This window comes from Chanos chanos, chromosome 5 (genome assembly GCF_902362185.1).
Source record: "Chanos chanos chromosome 5, fChaCha1.1, whole genome shotgun sequence".
Taxonomy (NCBI): domain Eukaryota; kingdom Metazoa; phylum Chordata; class Actinopteri; order Gonorynchiformes; family Chanidae; genus Chanos; species Chanos chanos.
Window position 1 is genome coordinate 35,518,171 of NC_044499.1, and position 22,676 is coordinate 35,540,846.

At 42.6% G+C, this 22,676-nt stretch overlaps 1 protein-coding gene across 1 annotated transcript in view; it reads right to left on the reverse strand.

The window, feature by feature from the left end:
• neo1b (neogenin 1b) overlaps positions 1–22,676 on the reverse strand; it is a 75,249-nt gene that overhangs the window by 358 nt on the left and 52,215 nt on the right. The window contains exons 8-28 of the mRNA XM_030774921.1: positions 21,574–21,799; positions 21,124–21,278; positions 18,559–18,707; positions 18,250–18,388; positions 16,863–16,912; positions 16,173–16,314; positions 15,093–15,203; positions 13,021–13,215; positions 12,498–12,593; positions 9,740–9,972; positions 7,253–7,391; positions 6,718–6,825; positions 6,240–6,434; positions 5,181–5,213; positions 4,396–4,461; positions 4,015–4,153; positions 2,899–3,137; positions 2,574–2,666; positions 1,663–1,830; positions 789–1,025; positions 349–485 (exon numbers count right to left, since the gene is read on the reverse strand). Of these exons, the coding sequence (XP_030630781.1) occupies positions 349–485; positions 789–1,025; positions 1,663–1,830; positions 2,574–2,666; positions 2,899–3,137; positions 4,015–4,153; positions 4,396–4,461; positions 5,181–5,213; positions 6,240–6,434; positions 6,718–6,825; positions 7,253–7,391; positions 9,740–9,972; positions 12,498–12,593; positions 13,021–13,215; positions 15,093–15,203; positions 16,173–16,314; positions 16,863–16,912; positions 18,250–18,388; positions 18,559–18,707; positions 21,124–21,278; positions 21,574–21,799 (3,050 nt within the window). The remainder of the gene's footprint in view (positions 1–348; positions 486–788; positions 1,026–1,662; positions 1,831–2,573; positions 2,667–2,898; positions 3,138–4,014; positions 4,154–4,395; positions 4,462–5,180; positions 5,214–6,239; positions 6,435–6,717; positions 6,826–7,252; positions 7,392–9,739; positions 9,973–12,497; positions 12,594–13,020; positions 13,216–15,092; positions 15,204–16,172; positions 16,315–16,862; positions 16,913–18,249; positions 18,389–18,558; positions 18,708–21,123; positions 21,279–21,573; positions 21,800–22,676) is intronic.

Consider the following 22,676-nt stretch of genomic DNA (forward strand, 5'->3'; position numbering starts at 1 on the left):
AGGAGTAAAATATCAGGAACGTGACACAAAGCAACATGCGTTCAAGCATTTGGGATAATTGAAATGAATACGACATTCCGTAGTTGTGTGCGTTATTAATTTCAATTAGATTTTACAAGTTAATTTTAACAGCCAAAGGTTAAAAAAAGGAGAGTAAAAAGGAGGAGAGACAAAAAAAAAGCAAATAACAAATTAGAATGAGTTTTAGCATTCAAACAGCATTTCAGTATTACTCTACTGCTAGGCTTGTCCTTGTATGACTCATCACTGTGGAGATTATGGGAGGCCCTGTTTGTATGCTCCACACTGGGTTACTGCAGGAAAAATGAAGAAGTGTTTGTTACTCACTGTCTCTGCCTCTGGGAGCATCTTGGTCATTTCGGGTGCGTCGGGGGCACTGGGCACCGTTACTGCCACGGGAGCACGGGCCCTGCTCAGTGTGCCGATAGAGGCTGTCTTTACTGGGTGCAACTGGGCGGTGGGAACTGAAACAGATGAACAGGTGAACAACAAGCCGGAAACCTATTCATAAATAATCATCTCAGATAGTCAACTCTTATCACAACACACCTACGTACTGCATATACTGAAAATAGATCCACAGCAATCCTAATGAGGGCATGAGTGGTGAATGTAGCAAGAGTAACATTTAATACAATATTTAATACGTTCACCAAAACAGAGATAAGACAGAGGGAAAGAAGAAGCGAAAGAGAGGAGTATTGGAAAGCTTAGGCAGACAGTGTTCATCCATTCCTCTGGGAGTACGTGGCTGAGCAGTGACTGACCTGGCTGGGAGAGGAGAGGTGTGCTGGGGAGGGCAGACTCGTATGTGGGGTTGTGAGCAGACACGGCCGGGATGGCAGGAACAGCAAAGCTCTTCAGTGGATGGGTGGGCCTGACGTGAGCCGTCGGGGGCTGGCTGAAGCTGGGTTCCAGCTCCGTCACTGCCTCCACTTCAGTAAGCTCTGTGGAGCTGCTGGCCTGGGTGGAGGTTGATGGAGGTTCAGGGTTCCTCACCGACTCTGCACAAAACACAGCTACATCAGTCAGTATGGGACCGAGCACTCACTGGAAATCACGTCCAACAGACACTATTCAATACAATATGAAGAACCTTTAAAGTTGATCTATCCCATTGCTTGGTATCAGAAATACAGAGGTTAATCCTTGATTTGGCTTCATATTCCATTCAGCTTAGACTGCTCCTTATACTTTATATTTCTGTGCTATTAGTATATAGTACAGCTCCACCAAGAGCAACTAAAATAATTTGGGGAATAATATGGTCAGAAACTGCTGTGACAATGAGCACAGATGTGTTAAACCATTTGCATAATTGTCCTCATCCCACTCCATGAAATATTGCCATTTCTAGATATTCTTCATCTATTAGCCCAAAGCATACATGTGCTGGTTACAGAAAACACTGTGGAAAATTCGAAGTAACACTGAAATTGAGCTTCTTTGGCATTTCTCTAACACAGTTCTGTAAAAAAAAATGGACTACAAGACAAAATGAGAACAGAGAAGGGAGGAGAATGAGCGGCATTAACATGGACATGGCAGCAGAGGGCACTGATAGATAAGTCATGTGACTGTCTCTGGGAGGGAGCTCTTTCTCCAGGAGCTGGGAGGTGACATGGCCATGTACAGTCTCACCTGCAGAGCTGCCTTTGTCTAAAGGGGAGTTGGGGGTGGCAGGAGCCCTCAGGCTGATCTGGTGATGGAGGTAGCCACGTGGAGGCGCTACCAGACCAGAATGATAATGGTGGTGGTGATGATGATGATGGTTATCGAGTGAATGAATGGGATGGGCACTTATCACAGCTGCATGTGAGGAGAGAAAGAGAGAGCGAGAGAGAGAGATGGTGCTGAAATCAGACATGTCTAGGTGTGCTGTGCACACATACTGCATGGACACACTGGATGACACCAAATAAACACAGTGATAACAAATGCACCGCAATGACAAATGCATCTGTCAATATTCCTCATGTGTTTAACTATGGAGATACAGAAATTGGCCCAAAAGACACTGTGGTCAAACTAATATTTTGTATCTCATTGAGCATACTTTGCTCAATGAAGCAGGTTAAAAAATGAAACAAACAATTCGATAAAAAGAAATAAAACAATTTGATTTTAACATCTAACATTTAACATCTAGTTGAAAGAACCATTCTAAACATGCAAGATGAGAAATGATGAAAAGCAAAATGATTTTTGCGACTGAACAGAATTCAGTGTGAGTTCGCCAAGAAAAAACTGTCGATTTTTTGTGGAAGGTGAAGGAAAAATCTATGCTAGGTGCTTACACCAAGTCAACCATTAAAAGGCTGTTTTGATCAAGTTGAAGAATGTAATCCCTCAGGGGGTATAACCAAACTCCCTCTCACCTCTATTTCTCATCTGATGAAGTTCAAAATTCAAAAAGAAATGGAAAACTCTTAGGAGAGAGATTTACATTGACATCTTTTTCTGATGTGAAAGAACACACATTCTGTGTGCGTGTGTGTGTGTGTGTGTGTGTGTGTGAATGGTTCTTTTCTGGGATCCTACACAAAACTCACGTTGTGGAGGCTGTGAATCAAAGGGCATTGTGATTTTGGGTCTAACGCCTCTTCTTCCTGCCATTGTAGACGCACTGTCCTCTGTGTCATGGCCTGCAATTCACACACACACACACACACACACACACACACACACACACCACGAAATCTGTAAAACACCTCTGATGTTCATATAAAAGAAATTTCATAGGCCCATTTGAATGTTCGCCTTAGTACGCCCTGATAACTGAAAAAGCCCTCAGTAGGGATTTCCCCTCAGCGCTGCTATGATTACCCATTCTCCTGAATCCTTTCCATCCCCATGTGGCTAATCGAGTATTCTCACCGCGGTATGAGTTGCGTCTCTGGTGGCTTGGGTTTTCCGCCGAGCTGTCAGCGGGACCGATGTCCTGGGCAGCGCGGGGGATGGGCGTGTCTGTCATAACTGGGTTAGGGTCAGGAGATTTGTCCATGGGTTTAAGTTCCAGTCTCTCGTGATGGATCCACAGGTCTGGGGGCTTCAGGTCTTTAGAGGTGCTTTTGTATTTGTGAGAGCCGTTGGTAGATTTGCAGGCAGCTCGTTTTCTATGAGGAGAAACAAAAATTCATATTAGTTTTCTCTGACAAAAAACATGAAAAAATATGAATGGCCTGGAACACAACGACACTGACAGCATGTTTGGTCTGCATTCATAGCATGGGATTAGTTAACATTAAGGACCCCTGACATCACATATGCAGCAAATACTCCTACCAAGTACATGACCTGAGCTACCTTAGTTACTCCCCTTGGACAGAGCTAATGAGTGAAGTTTCATCTACTCCTGGATCTAGGTCACTTTTGATGGCACTAAGACATGTAATTCACATCACTGGAGGATTGCTGATTAAGGGCACAGCTGAATCAGGTGTGTCTATGTCAGAGTAGCTTAAAATTAGCGGTTCAGTTTCTTTGGCCCTTCCCAAACCAAGAGAACAGTTGACAGAGGACAGAAGCTAACCTCACCAGGATGTAAAAAACAAACAAACAAACAAAAAAACTTAAAAAAAACCTAATCAATTGCTTTATCTACTGTGTGCTAATTATACCAACTGTACCAGTGTTTACATTAAAAAAAACCCTGATTAATGAATTTTTCACACCCACATGGAAAGTTACAGAAATCTTTCTGTTTGCTGGTATGACTTAACCAGTTCTATTCTACACATCCACCATGACACCTACGTGAGCCCTGAGGTATTGGAAGTATTGAAAAGAAGTTGCAAGGGCACTTTGTTTGCAAATGTTAGCTTAACAATTAGACTTTCTGAGGTGAGCTTTCAAAACTTGATTAATATTAATACTGAACAAATATAGAGCTAATGAGGAGAAGATAAAAATTCTTTTGAGAGAATGTTAAATAGGACAGCAGCGTGTGTATGTGTGTGTGTGTGTGTGTGTGTGTGAATGTGTGTTACGCACTTCTTCTGGTGAGAGTTGGTGCGGCGGGTACAGAGGAAGGCCCCAACCACAACTAAGATGATGGTGATAGCTCCCACAGAAATGATGATGACAATAAGTAGCATATGATTCTCATGGCTACCTGTGATCCCTGGCTTACCTGAGAGAGAAAAAGAGAGAGCGAGAGCGAGAGCGAGAGAGAGAGAGAGAGAGAGAGAGACACAGAGAGAGACAGGGAGAAAGAGAGAGAGATTAGGCTAACGCATCTCTTCCACCTTAGCAGTGTTTGTAGAATACATTCTTCTGTTTCTTGTTGGTGAAGTCAACATTATCCCTAAGACAATGTTTGACTATACACTGAGACTCTACTGAAAGAACTCAGACTAAGGTCCATTGGCTCACCAATGGTGGAGCCCAAATCACGGTCTGGAAAAACAGCACGTCCACCAGGTTTTACTGGGGTTCCTGCTGTCAACAATGTTATTAAAAGAAAGACACAGAAAAACAGATTTGATTAATCAATAGAGAGAATGTCAAGTTGTTACAAGGAGTACTGGTTTGCAACTTTATGATGAAAGACAGTCGCTAATTCTTCAGTTCAGAAAGAGTTTTTTTGCATGAACAGATAAAAGCAACTGACAGCAGAGACAGAACAATCCTACTGAACAATCTTAATTTTTTTTTCTTATATTTTTAAAATAACATATGCAGTTGAAACTAACTGTGCAGTACATGGACATCTAACATTTGCGACCAATTTTCTGATGCCTTTGCCAAAAGCATACTGACATTTCACAGTTTAATTCCGCTTTAAAATGCTGCCTGCTTCTAGGAAGCAGAATGTCAGTATTGAGAATAGGTTGGCCACCATGATATTAGCTAGGTATCCTTATCTTTTCCTGCCAGAGGAACAGTCAGAGTACCAATATGTGATGAAATATAGTTATATCTGAACATTAGCTTCCTCAGAAATTACACAGTTGAGGGCACAGGTAGGAACTGCTTGGGGATTAAGGGCAAATTGCTTATATGACAATGCTAGATAGATAGATAGATAGATAGATAGATAGATAGATAGATAGATAGACAGATAGATAGATAGATAGATAGATAGATAGATAGATAGATAGATAGATAGATAGATAGATAGATAGATAGACAGAACAAAAAGAAAGAAAGATAATTACCTTGATCGCTAGACATTTTGTCAGAGGGTTCAGCTTAACAGGCCAGACGTGAAGAGCAAGGGGAAGAAAAGAGAGAAAGAGCAGACTGGTTAGAGTGGGGAAGAAGGAGAGCAGGGAATGGAGGGAAGTGGGGAAGGAAGGCAGGGGAGAGAGAACAGCACTGGTCTGTTGGTTGTACAGGACTGCCTCAATCTCTGAAACCCCTCTACTGGCTGTTTATAGAAATAAAAAGGAACCTGACAAAGATGCCTACGGAAAAGCAGTGAAACTGCTCATTTGTGTATCAGTTGTCCTTGTCTGAGGACAAAAAAGAGAGAGCCTGTTTCAGGCTACTGGTATTTCACGAGCAGTAGGTATTGGATAAAACTGATTGCCCAGCAATAAATGAACAAACTACAGCCTTGTCAGCAGAAATGTTGATGCCATCCATCAATAATGAGAGAACGTCGCTTTATTAACTCTCTTTATTAACACCATCATTTCTACTAGCATCTCTCCTTTATTAATTCTTTATTAACACATTCACTTCCACCAGCATTTCTCCTTTATTAACTCTCTTCATTAACTCTCTTTATTAACACATTCACTTCTCAGTGAATGTGTTAATAAGCCTCAGACGCGAAGTGTGTTTAAGCCCTGAGAGCTGCTGCAGGCTACTATTTCTCAGACAGAGTCCATTAAAACTACAACCACTGCAAAGTAAAAACAACTTGAATATGTGGCTGGAAGTTCATTCTGTAGCGGAAAATACACAGCAAAAGTCTAGATAAACCTTGCAGATTACTGTCTCTCTCTCTCTAGAAGGGATTCAACAAACAGCTCCATTTCAGCAATGCTGTTCGGTTTGGTAAACCATTCACTGTGTTTCTGCAAACATTTCTCACCTAAATTACAGCCATTTATTACAGCAGAGGTGGACAACACATATTTCATGTCATTGGTTTGCCATAAGTATAAAAGCACTCGCATGACAAGTAACCTGCAGACTGGATTTTAGAGTCACCAGACTGTTAATTAACAGAGTAACCACCCTCATCCTCTTCCTCTTCCCTCATTTACCTTTGGGTGTCCGGAACTGGACGGCCTCTGACATGGGGCCCATGCCTTTGGAGTTGCGTGCCTGGATCTTGAAGTAATAGGTGGTATCTAGGGTGAGCTCCTGGATCTGATGGGTTAGTCTGTTTCCCACTACAGGCTCAATGACCCAGTCATGGACCTCCGCGTTTACATCCGTACTATAGTAGATTATATAGCCTGGGGCAAAAGAAAGGAGAAAAGGAGGGAGGGAAAGACAGGGAGAGCAAGAGAGTACAAACATGAGCGATCGTAAAGCCGTGTGAGCAATCAACTAAAAAAAAAAAAAATTAAAATTAAACTTTGCATAATTATCCATTATTACGACAATCAGGATAATTACTGTTATTGTTTGATCTGAACAGGCCTGTGCTAAGCCTGTTGTGAAGTGTTTGGTTAAAATAATCGCTCTGAGAGTCATGATTGTGAAAACAAATCCAGCGTAATGCTAAGATAGGAGTACCTGTGATCTTCCCATTAGCCTCCGAAGGCGGCTGCCAGTTTATATTGATGGTGCGCGGTCTCCCTTCTTTACTCACCACAGTGACGTCCTTGGGCGCAGAGCTGGGGACTAAAAACATAAGGGCAGAGATTTTCTTTTAATAGCAATCTTGTTTTTTTTGTTTTTTTTTCTCTTTTTCCTCGCCTGGTGACACAGTGCCTAGCTACCCAATGAATGAGGGCCTCTTTTACTCCTTTGAAATATTAGCACATAAGTAAGTAGTATGAGAAAAGCACTGCAGAGCAGTAATTCTTTCTGTATGATTCATCAGAAACGAGGGTGGAAGGTAAAGATGGAAAATGAAGTTGCTAAATCAAAGGCTTCGTACATTATCCTCTTGTACTGGCTGCTGCTCTCCAAAGCATTTACACAAGAGCCAGTATTAGAGAGGGTAAATTCACCAGAACTAGACCCTCATTCAAAACAGAATGAATAATCCCTCTCTTAGTGTGTGTGTGTGTGTGTGTGTGTGTGTGTTTTGAGGAGAGGATCTCACTGGTTTCAAAGGTGGTCCCATGAGCAGTCATACTCCAGGTACTGCTGCGTCTCCCTTTTGTCACCATGACGGAGAATTCGTACAGTGTGTTAGGTTTCAAACCGGTTACAGTGTGGCTCAGTGTGGTAGTGTTAGCCATCTGAAAAAAAAATTAAAAATCCCTCTGCTTTGAGCAAATGTCCTTCTTCAAACAGAATGCAGAAGAATGTGACAATGGTGATATGCATTTTGGATATATGAACAGATTCTGAAACACGGAAACAACACACAGCTGCACTTTGCCAATCAACACAACAGCAATAAAAAAAACCACATTGCTTTTAGGTATGAATTTGGTCAGCATTTTGATTGCATATCTCAGCTAAGTGTCAAAGTGAACTGTCTGTGATTATATGAATCATCAAGGAACACATGTAGATCCTGTTTACCACTGTTTATACATACTGTCAAGTTGAGCCCCTAGATTACACCAAGGCAATTTAACAAATGGAGTTTGTGTCTATTTGGCTACATGTTCAAAGTTCTCCTTCTAAGAAGCACCTTAACCACTTAGAGAAGGACCCCCCCCCTCTTCCTTCCAGTTCAACAGTGAAGCACCTATTCTGATGACTTTGTGAGATTCTGACAATAACGCTGGATAAACAATGACTGAGGGGCATTTCAAACATGTCCACAGAGACTGTGGTGTTTCTACTGAGCTCTACATAATTTGTTTATATGGTGCATTCATTGAGAGACTCATCCTGCTGTTGTCTGGGGTATTCTTTCAAAAACAACTCCTTTAAATCTTCTGGGAAAAAAAAGGCTTTTCTTCTCACCTCAGAAACAGCTTATTAAATAATGCACAGGTTGCCCTGACATCAGGCTGAAGGTTTTAATACTTTACACCCAAGGAACATGTTTCTGCTGGACTGACATGCCGACGTCAGACGGGTTCACAGGCTCTAGCCCCGAGGCTCCACTTTGAATCAGACAATAGCGTAAAGGCACTGACCACTCATAAAAGGCAAGCTGCTAAATGACCAACTTCAACTGTCATTCCCGCTCGAGCTGTCCGCTGCAAACAAGTCTCCTCAAAGTTTCATTCACCTTCACAGTTTGGAGTGGAAGTCTAATTCTCTAATACTAACCCCTCCTCTTTGTCCCGTAAGCCTCGTCCTTGATGAATAATTAATAAATAGGCGCTTAATGGGGCAGCCTCTTTGTATGCCTGTACACATTCCCCCATTACTGTATTTATTCCTGTGCCAAGAATCACTCTGCTAATTAAACACACTCTGCTTACAGTCCTCTTTGATGACTCAATACAGACACGGGCACGTGGGACAGGATGAGAGAGAGAGAGAGAGGGAGAGAGAGAGGGAGAGAGAGGGAGAGAGGGAGAGAGAGAGAGAGGGAGAGAGAGAGAGAGGGAGAGAGAGAGAGAGAGAGAGAGAGAGGGAGAGAGAGGGAGAGAGAGAGAGAGAGAGAGAGAGAGAGAGAGGGAGAGAGAGGGAGAGAGAGAGAGAGAGAGAGAGAGAGGGAGAGGGAGAGGGAGAGAGAGAGAGAGAGAGGGAGAGAGAGGGAGAGAGAGAGGGAGAGAGAGAGAGAGAGAGAGAGAGAGAGAGAGAGAGAGGGAGAGGCAGGGAGAGAGGCTGTGCGTGACTCTGAGACGTCACTGAGGCTGTAGCCACATGGCTCTGGCAGGAGAACACTCGATGTTGTGGCTGGCTGACAGGCAGAGCTTTCAGTTCTCTGAAAAGAGAGGAGAGGACTCTCCAGCACAGCGGCCTGAAGCCAACGACAGCCAATCACATGATGGCACAGAGGAGACTGATTCAGCCAATCACTCAATGGCACAGAGCAGACTGATTCAGTCAAACAGCAGGCTTAGACTGTCATGAAAATCCTGTAACTAAGAAAGTAGAAATGAAAAAAAACCTCCACGGATGACATAAACAAACCAGACCATGCAATATTTTTAAAAATGTGGTTTTTCCTTTTAATTTCTGCTTTTTCCCCTCAGTGTGGAATTCAAAATTACCTGTAATCTTGTAAGTCTGGCCTTAATATGCCAACCACCTTAGTCTAGGTGAGTGAGGCTAACACATTTGCATGAAGTCAGCCGCTGCATCACCATAACTCTCTTGGAAGAGAGCAATGTTCACAAAAGAATACCAAGAACTACACAGGAGCCAGACTATCTGTCACCACCTGCGAGGGAAAGCAATCGTGGATGACATCCTGAACAACCAGTAACAATCGAAAAGCCGGGCACAGCTAGGTCTCGAACCCCAAATCCCAGATGTACGATGCACTCCTGCACTGAAAGACAGCTCTGCAACCCCCAACTTTGGAGCCCTCGCACAACTTCCCACATTCCAAAAGGGTGATGAGATTTATCGAACCATTTCATACAATGGAACATTGCTTGACTGTGTGAGGTCTCTCCCACGAGATAAAAGCAGCTATCCGGCTGAAGTCCAGATCGGTGACTTAGGACTTTACCTTGAATTTGGTGTTGGCTGGGATGTTGGTCTTCCAGCGTACGGTATAATAGCGAGCGTCGGTGATCTTCTGGTTTTTGGGCAGGGAGTTGTCGGCCCAGATGACCTTGATGGTGTCGTGGCTGAGGACGGTGGCCTGCACGCCCACCGGAGGCAGCATGGGAGAGGGGTCGGGTACTGGTGTGTATGGAGTATGGAAGAGTTCATACAGATCAACGTCAGGGTCAATGGGGTCTGCTCACAGCAGTTAACACAAGATGGACATAACAGAGCCAACCAAAACGAGCAAGGTGGTATGGCAAGTTAAATAAAAAAGCAAAGACAACCGCATGAATTAAAAAACAAGGGTAGGGTCAATCAGGAGAGGAAAAGTGACAGAAAACAAACAAACAAACAAACATGTTGAGTTAAGATGCAGGGAGTGAGGGAGGGAGCGGAAAAGGGAAGCGATGAGAGAAGAGGAGGAGGGGGAAAAAGAGAGAATATTGTTAGAGAGGCAGACAACATAAACTTCTCACACCAGGATAAAGCTGGCAAATATTTTCCAAAATGTCACTAGAAGTACCGCAACACAGACATTATAGACAAGATGTCACTAGAGGTACCGCGACATAGACATTAAACACAAAACTGGTAGTTCACACTGTTTAAAAAACAAATCTGAAGGACTGTCTCTTTAAACCCATTTTCAAACATCAGAAAATAAAATATTCTGTGCACTACATTGTTTCTGTAAATTCATGCCTGGCATCAAACATGTTACAAACCCTGCAGATTATCTGTAAAACATACACTGATTCCAGTTTAAGCAGCTTTCTGCATCGCTGTTCAACTACAGTGTGGACTGTTCAAGGACTCTTCAAAGCTTTCAGTTTCAAAGGGAACAAATAGTATATGTGTGTTTGTGTGTGTGTGTGTGTGTGTGTGTGTGTGTGTGTGTGTGTGTGTAAGTAGGTGCTGCACAGTCAGTGACACTGTAAACGAGAATCAGAGTGAGCCACATGCATGACTAATAAATCTCAGGCTTTAATAAATCTTTTTGCGGGCAATCTCGCACTATCTTTCACAGGCAACATCCTCTCATTTTTTTTCCTTTTCTCTGTTTTCTAGGTCATCTCATGCACTAACTAAAGACTGAGCTCTTTAAAAAAAAAAAAAGAAAAAGAAAAGAAGCTCTGTGAGGCTCGGGCGGATCCAAAAAAACCCCCACGTGAGAGAATTTGAAAAGGCAGCCTACAGCTGCATCCATGCTGCTTTTTTAGCTGGGAGAGACTTTGAGAAAGTTGACTTTTGCAGAGTTGGCTGTGACAAGACTAGCAGGGGGTCCTGAAAACCCCTTCAGTGCTGCCAACATTTTCAATTGCAGTTCCAGAGCTCACGTGGCACTGAGTTTGCTGCAAAGAGCATAGCAGAAAAAAAAAAAAACGAGTGGGGGGTTTGGGGGGAGGGTGGTTTATGGGGATAGCTACGCACAGACATTTGTTTCACATACATCACTTTATCATCTTCAAAAACCAGAACCTCTGGATCCCTGAACCACAGGGGGGCTGACATGGGTACCTGTCACCTTGCACGTTGAGTGGCAAAGAATGAAAGTTAATTTTATTTTAAAATGGAACAGGAGAAAGCTTGCTCAACTGAAAAATGAGGGTGTCACCCCATATGACACTACTGTAGAGTTTTTTTTTTGTTTTTTTGCTGCTTCTGGAAACTTCTTTTTCCAGTGACAGGTTGAAATGAGTGCATTTTTCTTTTTTTCCATCTGTAAATACTGACTGAGAGTCAAACCTTTAAACCCTTGAGGCCACTGTACTGAAAGTGAAGTGGATGTGTCCAGCCAGTACATCAGTACATCAGCAAAACAGTATTACATCTATTTGAAAAGTGAGAGAGCATCATTAATATCTGCTGGCCAGCAAACACCTGTGAAAAAGGCTCTTCTCACTACTCCTCTAAGTGTTCCTTTGCTCTACAGATGTACAAAGATTGTTGTTCAGCTCCATGGTATTCAGGCAGATGTGATGCAGGGTTGCCATGGTGCAGAGAGATGGAAGTCACGTCCACGGTGTAAAAATCAACTCAAATGAAGTAATTCAAAAAAACATTTTGACTTTGTCCTCAGTTTTTCTTCCTAAGCTCCTAAAGGAGTGAAACTCGGTTTGTATTCAGAACATGCATGCCACGCTACAGTGGCCAGCAGACCTATTCTTTTAAATCTTATCTCTGGGACTTCGTTCCAGTCTTTAAGCAGTACACTTGATTCTACAAACCCTTTGACTCTCAAGACCTTGATTTGATTTATTAGGTGCGCTAGCACTGGCTTGGAACACAATCCCGCAAACGCTATAGCTGTCCAGGAGGAGGAATGCTTAGACCTGCTGTAGAGCAATATCAGGAAACTAACACACTCGAGCACTGAAAATGAATGCCACCTCACACACTCACTCACAAACACACACATACAGAGCTGCACTGAACACTCACTTCATGGCATCGAGACTTCCCAGAATGATGAAGACTTTGCTTGTATGGCGGCTTAAAAATTTATCATCTCAACCATTTTATACGACCGCTCTTTCCCCCAAACCGTTTTTACCAAGCCCACATATCAAGGGCTCGACGATCGGTCGCTAATATGAATCCGCCGTGAGAGAGCTCGAACAGAGCAAACGCGTGAAATGAAAACCGCGCCGGAGATACACGAGATCTCATCATCACTTTCTCTTGTTTTTCACTCTCTCTCTCTCTCTGTATCTTACCCGACTGCGGCCTGGTGATGGCGCTCTCGTACACAGGTATTCCTTCTCCCATGTTGTTAAAGGCCTTCAGGGTGATCACATAGTGAGAGCTTGGGTCTGCAAAAGGAAGAAGGGAGCTCATTATTCCACTGAGTCATCAAATAGTCATGAAATACACTCCCCCCTCTCCCCCGAACACAATCCCCAGAACGATACTCTGGAAATATTGCAGAAAGCGCTTTGGATATTGCATAAGTCAACCTAATCACATCCGATAAACATGAAACAACTCTGCGTTGGTTTACGACTGTGAATGTTGATAAAAGTGACTTTTCAAAAAGCTACTTCTGCCACACATGGAAAAGAAAAGAAACAAAATGTACATAGTGGAAAAACTTCAAATTTAATGAGTTCAGTCATTAAAGTTGCATAAAATACATTCAAAATGAAAAAAAAAATCTTATATTTTCATCTCTATTAATATTAAAATATAATTCTTGCTTTTTTTTCTTTTCCCTCCGTGGAAAACCCAAACAGAGCTCACCCAGGTTCTCTATGGTGTAATAGCGCTGCTTGTAATCCACTTTGATGGTCTGTGCGTGGGGACTACCAATTCCATATCCAATGGTGTAGCCCCTTACCACAATGTCCTGGTTCTCTGGTGGTGTCCAGCTAACCACGATGCTGTTGACCAACGGCCGAACATGTAGAGAGCTGGGCACGTCTGGCACGCGTGACTCTTTAAAAAAAAACAACAACAACAAAATGTTCAGAGATAGTTAGTAAATTCCCTCTGGCTCACAATACCAGTGGTCAAAAGCTGACTCAGGAAGCAAAAAAACTCTCAGTGTAATTTACTGCCACTACACCCTGTAGGACAGGAAGAAAGAAAGCAAAAAAAAAAAAAAAACCCAACAAAACTTCAAAGTCTTGACTAATAACATTAGTGAGGGTATTTTCAAGCATATTCAAAAATCATGTATGGGCACAAAATAACTATCAGAGAAAGACAGCTTTAGAACATTAATTCAAAAATCACCCAGCGTGGAGAGAAGCTGTTTAAAGTGAGACGGTCTCAATCTTTTTCTTTTTTGGCATACCTTCTGAGATATGACGATCTTTATTCAACGGATAAACTCCTGTGTAAATTAATTAGCTCAGCTACATTTCAATTCGTCTTTGGATCTGCTTTAATGCATTTTTTGATACTAGATAAAGCAGGGCTGGCAATTTCCTGCAAACATTTGGATTTAGACCCATAAAATGGGCTCATTATTTCAGACACAGGCCTATTTGTAGTGCGCTAATTCATGTAAAATGAGATGAATTAGAGCATTAGTGCTTTTGAGAGGCATTTTAGTCTTGCTGTGTCACTGGTCCCCCTCCTCTACCATTCTGAACGACAGAAACATGTTAGCATGGGTTACGATGGCTTTCAAATCAAGACACAGCACACCACAGCCACACTTCTGTGTATGGTTCAGCATTGGGTTTTTGCTGTGGATTCAACGCACATGCGGTTATTAATCCAACTTAAGCACCCCCTAATCGGCTAAAACATGATTGCATTATCCCATTTACTTCAAAGTTTGCTTTTCTAAATGTGCACAACACAGACAGCAACAGGCCACTCTGAAAAGTGAGACAAAGTGCCAAGGCATAACACAGAGAGCTTCTCTTTCACTTAGACAATAAAGACAAAGATGTTACACTTTCTTTGACACAATCCGTATTAACTCCAGAACCAGGAAAGACACCGCGATGCTCAGCTAATCATTAAAAAAGAAAAAAAACCCCACAAAAGATAAGCAACGGCAAATGAAGAATGTAAACTTAGAAGACCTCTTTCAGTGTGGCGCTCACAGGATGTGAACCCGTTGCTCGTGTCTCAAATGTGTTAGGTAAGAGTAAAAAACAGAGACCGAAATGACAAAAGCAGCAAGACAAATGTCAAATTTAGTAGGGCGACGGAGGATTTAATAGAGCCAGAGAGTTTTGGGGTAGAGGTAAATTATTTAGCATGTCATTTAGAATTGATGAGTCCATCTATTATGGGCTTGCTTTTGATGTACATTTAAAATCCTCATCCTCTGATCTCAACAATATGATTCGCATCAGATGAATCAGCTGTTCTTTGTGAATGGATACCAGCCATCTATTGCTCACAATACTAATTTACCCCATTAAAGGAATTCAGAGCACAGTATGTTTTATGCATTACAGCTGAGACTCAAACTGCCACATTCCCTTGTCAGACGCAAAGGGAGCAGCTTCAAATATACTCTCAACCTAAATTCTGACCAAGATGGCTTTGACTAAAAAAAAAAAAAAAAAAAAGTCCATTGGTTTGATTCATCCTAATAATGCTCCATCATTCAGATTCAGAGTCTGAGACCTTGAACGTCCTCAGAAAATGTATTTAAAATCAGGGCATAAACTCTGACCCGATCCCTTTTGAGGTTATGACTAATTTCTTCAACCCTGAAAAACTGTTCCTGGACCAAAAGGCAGTTCCAGATGAAAACGTGTACCGGACTATTTTTTTGGTCCTAGACCAGAGACAACAGCCGTGCATGTTCCACTGTTTTGTCCAACAGTTTTCGAATATTCTCTTACCATCCAAATCGCTTTCAAAGGTTTCTGTGGCTAGCCACTCTGTAGCTGGCCCACTGCCGTTCACTGTGATGGCCGAAACACGGAATGTGTACTCCGTCCCACGGTCCAAACCTCCAACAGAACAGAGAACATTAACTTCAGATGGATTTATAAGTGTAGTTCTTGGCATTCCTTTCTATGTCAGAAGGTTCGGAGATGGAATTAAATTCACTACAACAACAACTGTAAACCACTCATTACTTTTGTTCAGTTTCCTGATTGATGATCAGCAGGTAATTCATCTCCATAATCAAATTCTAACCATACTATCTGGCTGCATTCTAACATAGCTGATTTTGCTTTTTTTTTTTTTTAGAGGTGCCGGTTTAACACACTGTCAAAAACATAAATCTGTAATACCGCTGACACACCTTTGGGTGTCAATGAATGTGAAAAGAATCTTAAAGAGAATGAGATCCACGTGAAAAGCGGGTGCAGGAAGAGAAATCCACTCATGTGCATAATGCTAAATCTCAAATACTCTTTCATGAGCATTTTCAACATCTCTGACACTGATCACTAACGGACTTATTCACTGCATGCCGTCCCTCATCCTTAGCACAGAGGGAGAAACACAGGCACTGGTTTTATCATAAGATTTTACCACCCTCTCTCATTACAGCTGAGGAACATAAAGATTTGTTTTTCAAAAATCACTTCTTTGAAAGGGAAAAAAAAAAAAAACCTGAGCATGTCTGTCACATTAATGCAAGTTGGAGGAGATAAGAGAGGAGAAACCACCGCAGTTTGTCTGTTTAATGGGGCAAATCTGAAGTATAAAAGATCAGCAGCTCAAGGCAGAGAGGAGACCCTACAGCATGTTTGAAAAATGTTAAAAGAACTCTAAAATCCAGAGCTGGAAAAGACAGATATCTTGAAGGAAACCGTGCAGTATTTCCTTCTTACTACTGACTCGAGGTGGCAGAGAACTCATATGCCTCTAAAACTACTAGTTCCACTGATCAGTGTTCTGCCTGTGAACTTGGTGCTATAACGACTGCCTGTGCACTACTGGTCATAGGCGTGAACTGTGATAATAACCATCGATGAGCTGGTAGAGTTGGGTACTCATGACCTCCGCGGCCTCGCCCTTCCTCCCGACCTTCCTGTAGCGAATCTTATACCCGGTAATCTCTCCATTCTGCATGCCGGCGGGCGGGGGCTGCCACCGGACCATGATGCTCTGGGTTGTCAGAGGGGAAAAAAAAAAAAAAAACAAGTAAAACGATAAAATGAGTGTCTCTTTGAGTGCAATACATTGGTTGTTGGAAACAAACTCTGTCAGACAGCTGACAACGAAACAAAGTCTAAACGAAACAAACCCTCCGAAAAAGTTTTTTTTTTTTTTTCTTTAAGAAAATCAACATTCACTGAGTCAGCCCCATATGTTGCATCCTAATATCTCAAAATGACAATAGTGATCATAACCACGGCGGATAAGGTATGTTTATCCCTACGGGTATGCAGCAATCAATACACGTTTAGATCAAAGTATATCTAAGCAACCGAAAAAAACGCTGAAACAAGTTACAGCAAGGACCTTAGGCCTCTATACTCTGTTTCAGAATTGGCTTTAATGCTTTAGTTATAGTGGCTGAGATTAGGGAATTTAGTCAGCAGTCTGTTTGCACAAGGCAGAAGTGTAGTTGAGAATGATTTAGTAGTATATTGTTTTTACTGTGGCTAGCTAGAGGTATTCCTTACACAGAGAAGCATCTGGATGAAACTTACTTTTGAGTTCTGTACTTCCAGAGTGAGATTCTGTGGGGGAGCACTTGGAACTGTATGGGAAAAAAATAAAGATTTATCAAAAACAATAACAACAGCAAAGCAAGTCAGACAACAGTACTTAGACCTATAGTAAAAGTGCACTACCCTTAAATGTGTCATCGTTAACCACGACATTAAAAGTCTCTGCTTGTCCACCGAGTACACTTAAGACCCAAACTTTATAAAACACAATTTAATAGCAAGAGTCTAAAGTAAATGGATGGTCAGATATTAGGAGTGGATATTGCTGGGTACAACTGTAGGTCTTGAACATTCTGTTGTGGACTAAATTGGGTAGGGGGAGATTTCATCCGTCCTCCAGAGTATCATTAGCAGGTATCCAAAACCGTTTCTATTTCTATGATATCGCTCCCATGAGAAACTGCAGCTGGCTTCTGTGCGTTCATGTGTGTGTTTGCGTGCACATGTGTGTGTGTGTGTTACTATGTGCGTGTGGGAATCAGCCCGTCATTAATAAAGATTTACTTCATTATCCTGTTTACTCTCCTTTTGTTTTCTCCCCAGTGCTGCAGAATAGCTGTATATGATTGGAGCGGTGGATTAGAACACCACCTGCTGTATACTGCCTGTCTCTCCCCCTCAGGCTCTACAGAGAAAAGGAAGATACCGCAGTCGCCCTGTATGCTATCCTCCCACAGTGATAGAGGAGAGAAAAAAGGGGCTCTTTAGAGAGCCAGCCGAAGAAAGCGCAGGCTGTTTCCTGAGGCTGTAAGCCACGTGTGGGTAGATGTGATTTCACACAAATGAATGAGACTAATAAGAATTCCACTCAACCTTATGTAAACAATGGGGAACGTCTTCTGGTTTGTTTAGCGCGACAGCCGTGAAGGTTCACTAGAGTAATCACATTAACTCATCATTTTACAACCTTACAATGTTTACAGCTGCTCGGTGTTTACAGCTTGCGGAGAATGACTGACAGCTCTAATAATGAAACCAATGGGCGACAGTGTTCATGAATACCGGGACGGACCGGCTAACGCCGCAACTGTAATCCTACATCTTAATCAAAAGTAGACGCGCAAACTTGGATAAGACGCGTCATGCAAATTTGGACAACATTCTCAAAGCGCAATGTAAATAAGTCAACTTCTGCTACACGCAGACAGGCTGGCAAGGTTTAAAAAGCTTCACCCTGAAGAACTCATTTCCTCCAATTTTCAGTTAACGGGAGGAAGTGCTCACAAAACTTTCTCTTGTTTAATGAGTGAGGCCAACAAGAAACTAACAACGTAAACATGTAAAAGAAATTGCTGGAGTAAATGTTAAAAAAATCTACTGGCAGTAAATCAAACTTAAACTCTCAGGCCTGGATCGTGGTCATTACCATCGGACAGAGTGCGAACTGTAATATCCTCAGTGGAGACACCAGGGCCGTGTTTGTTGTAAGCCACCACCCTGAAGCTGTAGACTGTGAACTTCTTCAGTCCCGTCATTGTGTAGGACAAACCTGTCACGTCCATATCCTGTTCAAAGAAAAAAGAGAGAGAGGGAGAGAGAATCTTCAACGCTGTTTTAAAGATATCTTATTTAATCTCTGTTCGTGTGAATTTGACGAATGGGTTTTTAAAAAGCTCATTTGGATCTATGAGGCTGTTGGCACCTCGGCCAAACTCCTCGTGCTCGACAGACTCACTTGTTCAGTCTCTTGGCCTCTCTCCACATAGTACACTTTGTAGGTCTGGATCTCGCCGTTTCCAGTCAAGGGCCTTTCCCAGCTCAGAGTGACGGATGTAGGGGTTACGGACAAAACCTGAAGGTTGGGAGCAGGTCCTGGCACCTGAACTGGATCGGCAAGATCAGAGAACAGAGATCAAAGTGTGTTTCATAAAAAAACAACAGCTCAGCTGGATACCCTAATCTGACGCAAACTGTGCGCTATCAGCAAACATTTCATCTGACGTGCTGCTCAGGGGAGGTTTTAAGTTCTGACGTCCCAACGCTGATATAAGTGGTCAAATAAAAGTTCTGGCTTCCCAACACAGACATAAGCGGTCAAATAAAATAAACACAAAAAGCGGTTAATGGAAGAGACTGAACTTAGGTCTATTCTGCAGTGTGAGCTAATTCTTAGCCCAGATAACTTAACTAGAACACAGATCTGTGAAGTATGTATTTTTTTTAAAAAATATATATTTTTTTTTTATTTCCAGAAGTTGCATTTCTGCTTCATGCTTTGATTTCTTTACTGGATACTTATTATTTCCAGCATTAGATGGTGATGACGGCTTTCATCCTTCCACAGTCTGGCACTCAGAATAACAAATTCACAGCGAGCTCAGCGACAGCCGTGCAGCACGTCTGCGGAGGAGTTTTCCAGACATCACTGCATTGTGTGGTTTACATGCATATAAGGGTTGGTTGCTGTGTAAGTTAGTCTTCTATTTTAAGACAAACACTGTCGCTGTTTGCTGAATTCACTTTGAGAAGAAAACTCTGCAGACTGTGCGTCTTTGAAACCATATCTTATCATGAATTTCCTGAAGTGTATACAAACAGAACACTGGCAAATGCTATTACCAGCAGGAACTTAACTGTGTTTGTTTTCCATGCAGTAAGAATGGTTTTGCTGTGGCTGAACTAAAGAAATGTGCTTTATTTGTTTTTATTCCCTTTTTACCCAAATTAGCCATTTCCAGTTCCCTTGTCTGTCTATTCCCCATCGGTTATACAACCCAGGGAGGGTACAGGACTATCACATGTCTCCTCCAAAACGTATAGAGTTAAGCACCGCTTCTTTTCACGAGACCACGGAGTACTGTTCCAGAGAGCCATAATCCACGTGGAGGTTCAAGCAATGCTCCCCATAGCGCCCGGGCCAATCAGTGGGAGTCACTGTTCCGGTGACATGGGAGAATATCCCCTGTTGGCTTCTCACCTACAAACACTTCCAACTATGTTTGTTCGGACCAGTGCCGTGGAGTCGGAAGCAATTATTGGGTTGCCACACATTTAGTCGGAGTCGGTAGATTTTTACAGACTCCGACTAAATGTACCATGTACGCCGGCATATAAGTCGATCCGGCCTATAAGTCGACCCCGAGAAATCAGAGGTGTAATATAGGTTTAGGTCTATATATTTGCCGGATAAGTCGACTCCCAAAATAATGTTCAACTTTTGGGCCTAGGCCCGGGGACTCGTATCCTTTGGGCCTCAGGTAGGCAGCAGAAGTCAACGAATAGTCCCATTTCATATAAAATTATAAAAGTTGTTTTACTTACTGTATCGTGTTATATGACGGGATGTTCCTGATTTTCTTTTATAGCATTCTTATTGTTTATTTCTTTAATAACCTTTTACTTTATAAACTTTTAATAAAACTATAGCATGTAAGTTTTATGTTTAATATTACTCAATGTTTGTAACTTCTGTAATAAATAATTAGGGTGCTAAAAAGTAGCCTGATGATTCACGTTGACAGTGATGAAATGCCTTGTATGTTGTGTGATTTCAGTCAATAATTAGTCTAAGTAAAATAGAGGAGTCGGAGTAAGTGGTACCATAAATTGAGGAGTGGGAGTCAGAGTCAGAGTTGAAGGTTTTGTGAACCAACTCCACAGCCCTGATGAAGACGCCCGACCAAGCCAGAAGCACCACAGCCAGACTCTGGAGTGGAAACTCCTGACTGCCACTACTACAAAAGAGAGGCAGTCACAAAGAACTGCACCATCCTCTGCCAGGGCCCAGAGACAGCCGTTTGGTAATTCCTAGCCTGGGACACTGCTCCCCATCAGGGCATCAGGCAGCACGTTCACCAGCCCCATTCAAACCCCTCACATTCATGAAAGATAAGTCAGAATCTGTGCTACTGTCAGCAGATCTGAGTGAGCTCTCCACATGAAACAGCTGGATCATCTGGAAACAAATATTCCCATCGCAAACTTCACCTCCCAGAAAACACGGCTCGAACACACAGGGACCCTCATCTGAGAACTTCCTGTGAAAACACCTCGGATGTTTCCAGTCTATTTAGTATGCCGCTTGGCTTCTTCCAAGTAAACACATGAGTAAGCTTTAGCTTTCCTCTTTTGCACAAACAAGTCCTGTTTTTCTTGAGAGCAAAGAGAGGCCGGTGTGTGGGTGGGATGGCTAAGCCCAGTCTCTTGAGGTATGGTGGTGAGATGTATGGGGGCATAGACTCATGGAGAGCTCATGGGATAGCGGCAAAAAGGCGGGGAAAGGTTGGTGGAAGGCTCTTACCCTCAGGCTGGGTGGCCACGGTGAGGGGGGTGGAGCTTTCTCCCTGTCCGTTCCTATTGGAGGCCACCACCCTGAATGTGTATTTGGTGTCCGGAACCAGGTTCTGAATGGTCACTTGCATCTCGCCCGGTCGACTCGTGTTTTCAATGCGCTCTCTGTGAAGGTAAGGGGGTAAGGAGTTTGATAACATGTGACACAGATGCCACAGGTGATTTAAAGAGAGATAGATTTATGCAAAGCACAAACAGCCTCTCATGCAAGAGCTTGAATTTACTCCATATAGACAGACTTGATGAGGAGCCTTAGTTTTTCTAGTCAGCAGAAATCTCCTAGATTGATACTTTATGTACCCTCACATAACCTAAACATTTCCGACAAAGGGTAGTCTCTGGTTGGAATCCAGATGACCGAATCCGGTTGCAGTGATGAGCAGCAATGAGAAACATGTACCTATTGGTGTCCCCGAGGCTGTAGAAGACAGAGTAGGTGATGTTCTCTCCATGCGTCTCCGCTGGCTGGCGCCAGGTCAGCTTGATAAAGCGGGTGGACACCAACGAGGCCACGACATCACGAGGAGCGGAGGGCGTCGGACCGCTCTGGTCCTCCAAGCCGGACGCTACATGGTCAGCAGTGGCACTAGTCAGTGAGGGGACAGCGGGGGTGGGGAGGGCAACGTCTTGGGTACAGGACGGGAGGTGTGGAGGAAGGTAATGTGACGGCAGGAGGGTAAAGGGAGGGGGGGGGGGGGATAAGGAGGTGAAAATAAAAGATCCAGAGCGGGGAAAGGAAAAAGAAGACAAAGGGGAAAAAGAAAAGACAAAAACACACAAAAGAAATCAACCGAAAAACATAAGGTAACAAAAAAACAAAACCAAAAACAAACAAACAAAAAAAAAAAAAAACATGTGGTCACCACAGACATAAAACAAAAGGCCAAATTTACAATGGGGTGAGCACACAGGAAATGGAGCCAACATAAGTGGCTGTTAAGTGGTAGACTAGCATGCAGAGCCCACCAGAGGCAAACAAAACAGAATTACGAGACTGATGAGAGGGGAGCAAGGAATGTTAGCACTGATTTAAAAATAGTGCTAGACAAAAATAAATTAAAGCGACTCTTTGAAACAGCATCTTCTTATCGTCATATAAATTCTTTAAAAACATCTTTGGCAAAACTACAGTCGATTTTTTTTCTTTTTTAAGACAAGTATAGCTCACACATTCAAAAGAAGCATGAAAAACATAAAAGTGTGTTCACTGTATATACATATATTGAAAAAAAGAAGTACCTACATCAGAAAAAAGGCTGTATTTCATTTGCTTTACGTGTACTGATGAGCAAAAAAAGTGCAACCTAACCAGAGCTGTCCATAATACTCCTCAGTAATGCAGTATCTCTCACCTTATTAATGGACAGAGCCACAGAGCTCAGCGCTCGTAGACCAACACACACACACACTCTCTCACACATACACACACTCTCTCACACATACACACACACACACTCTCTCACACACACACACACACACACACACACACACACACAAACACAA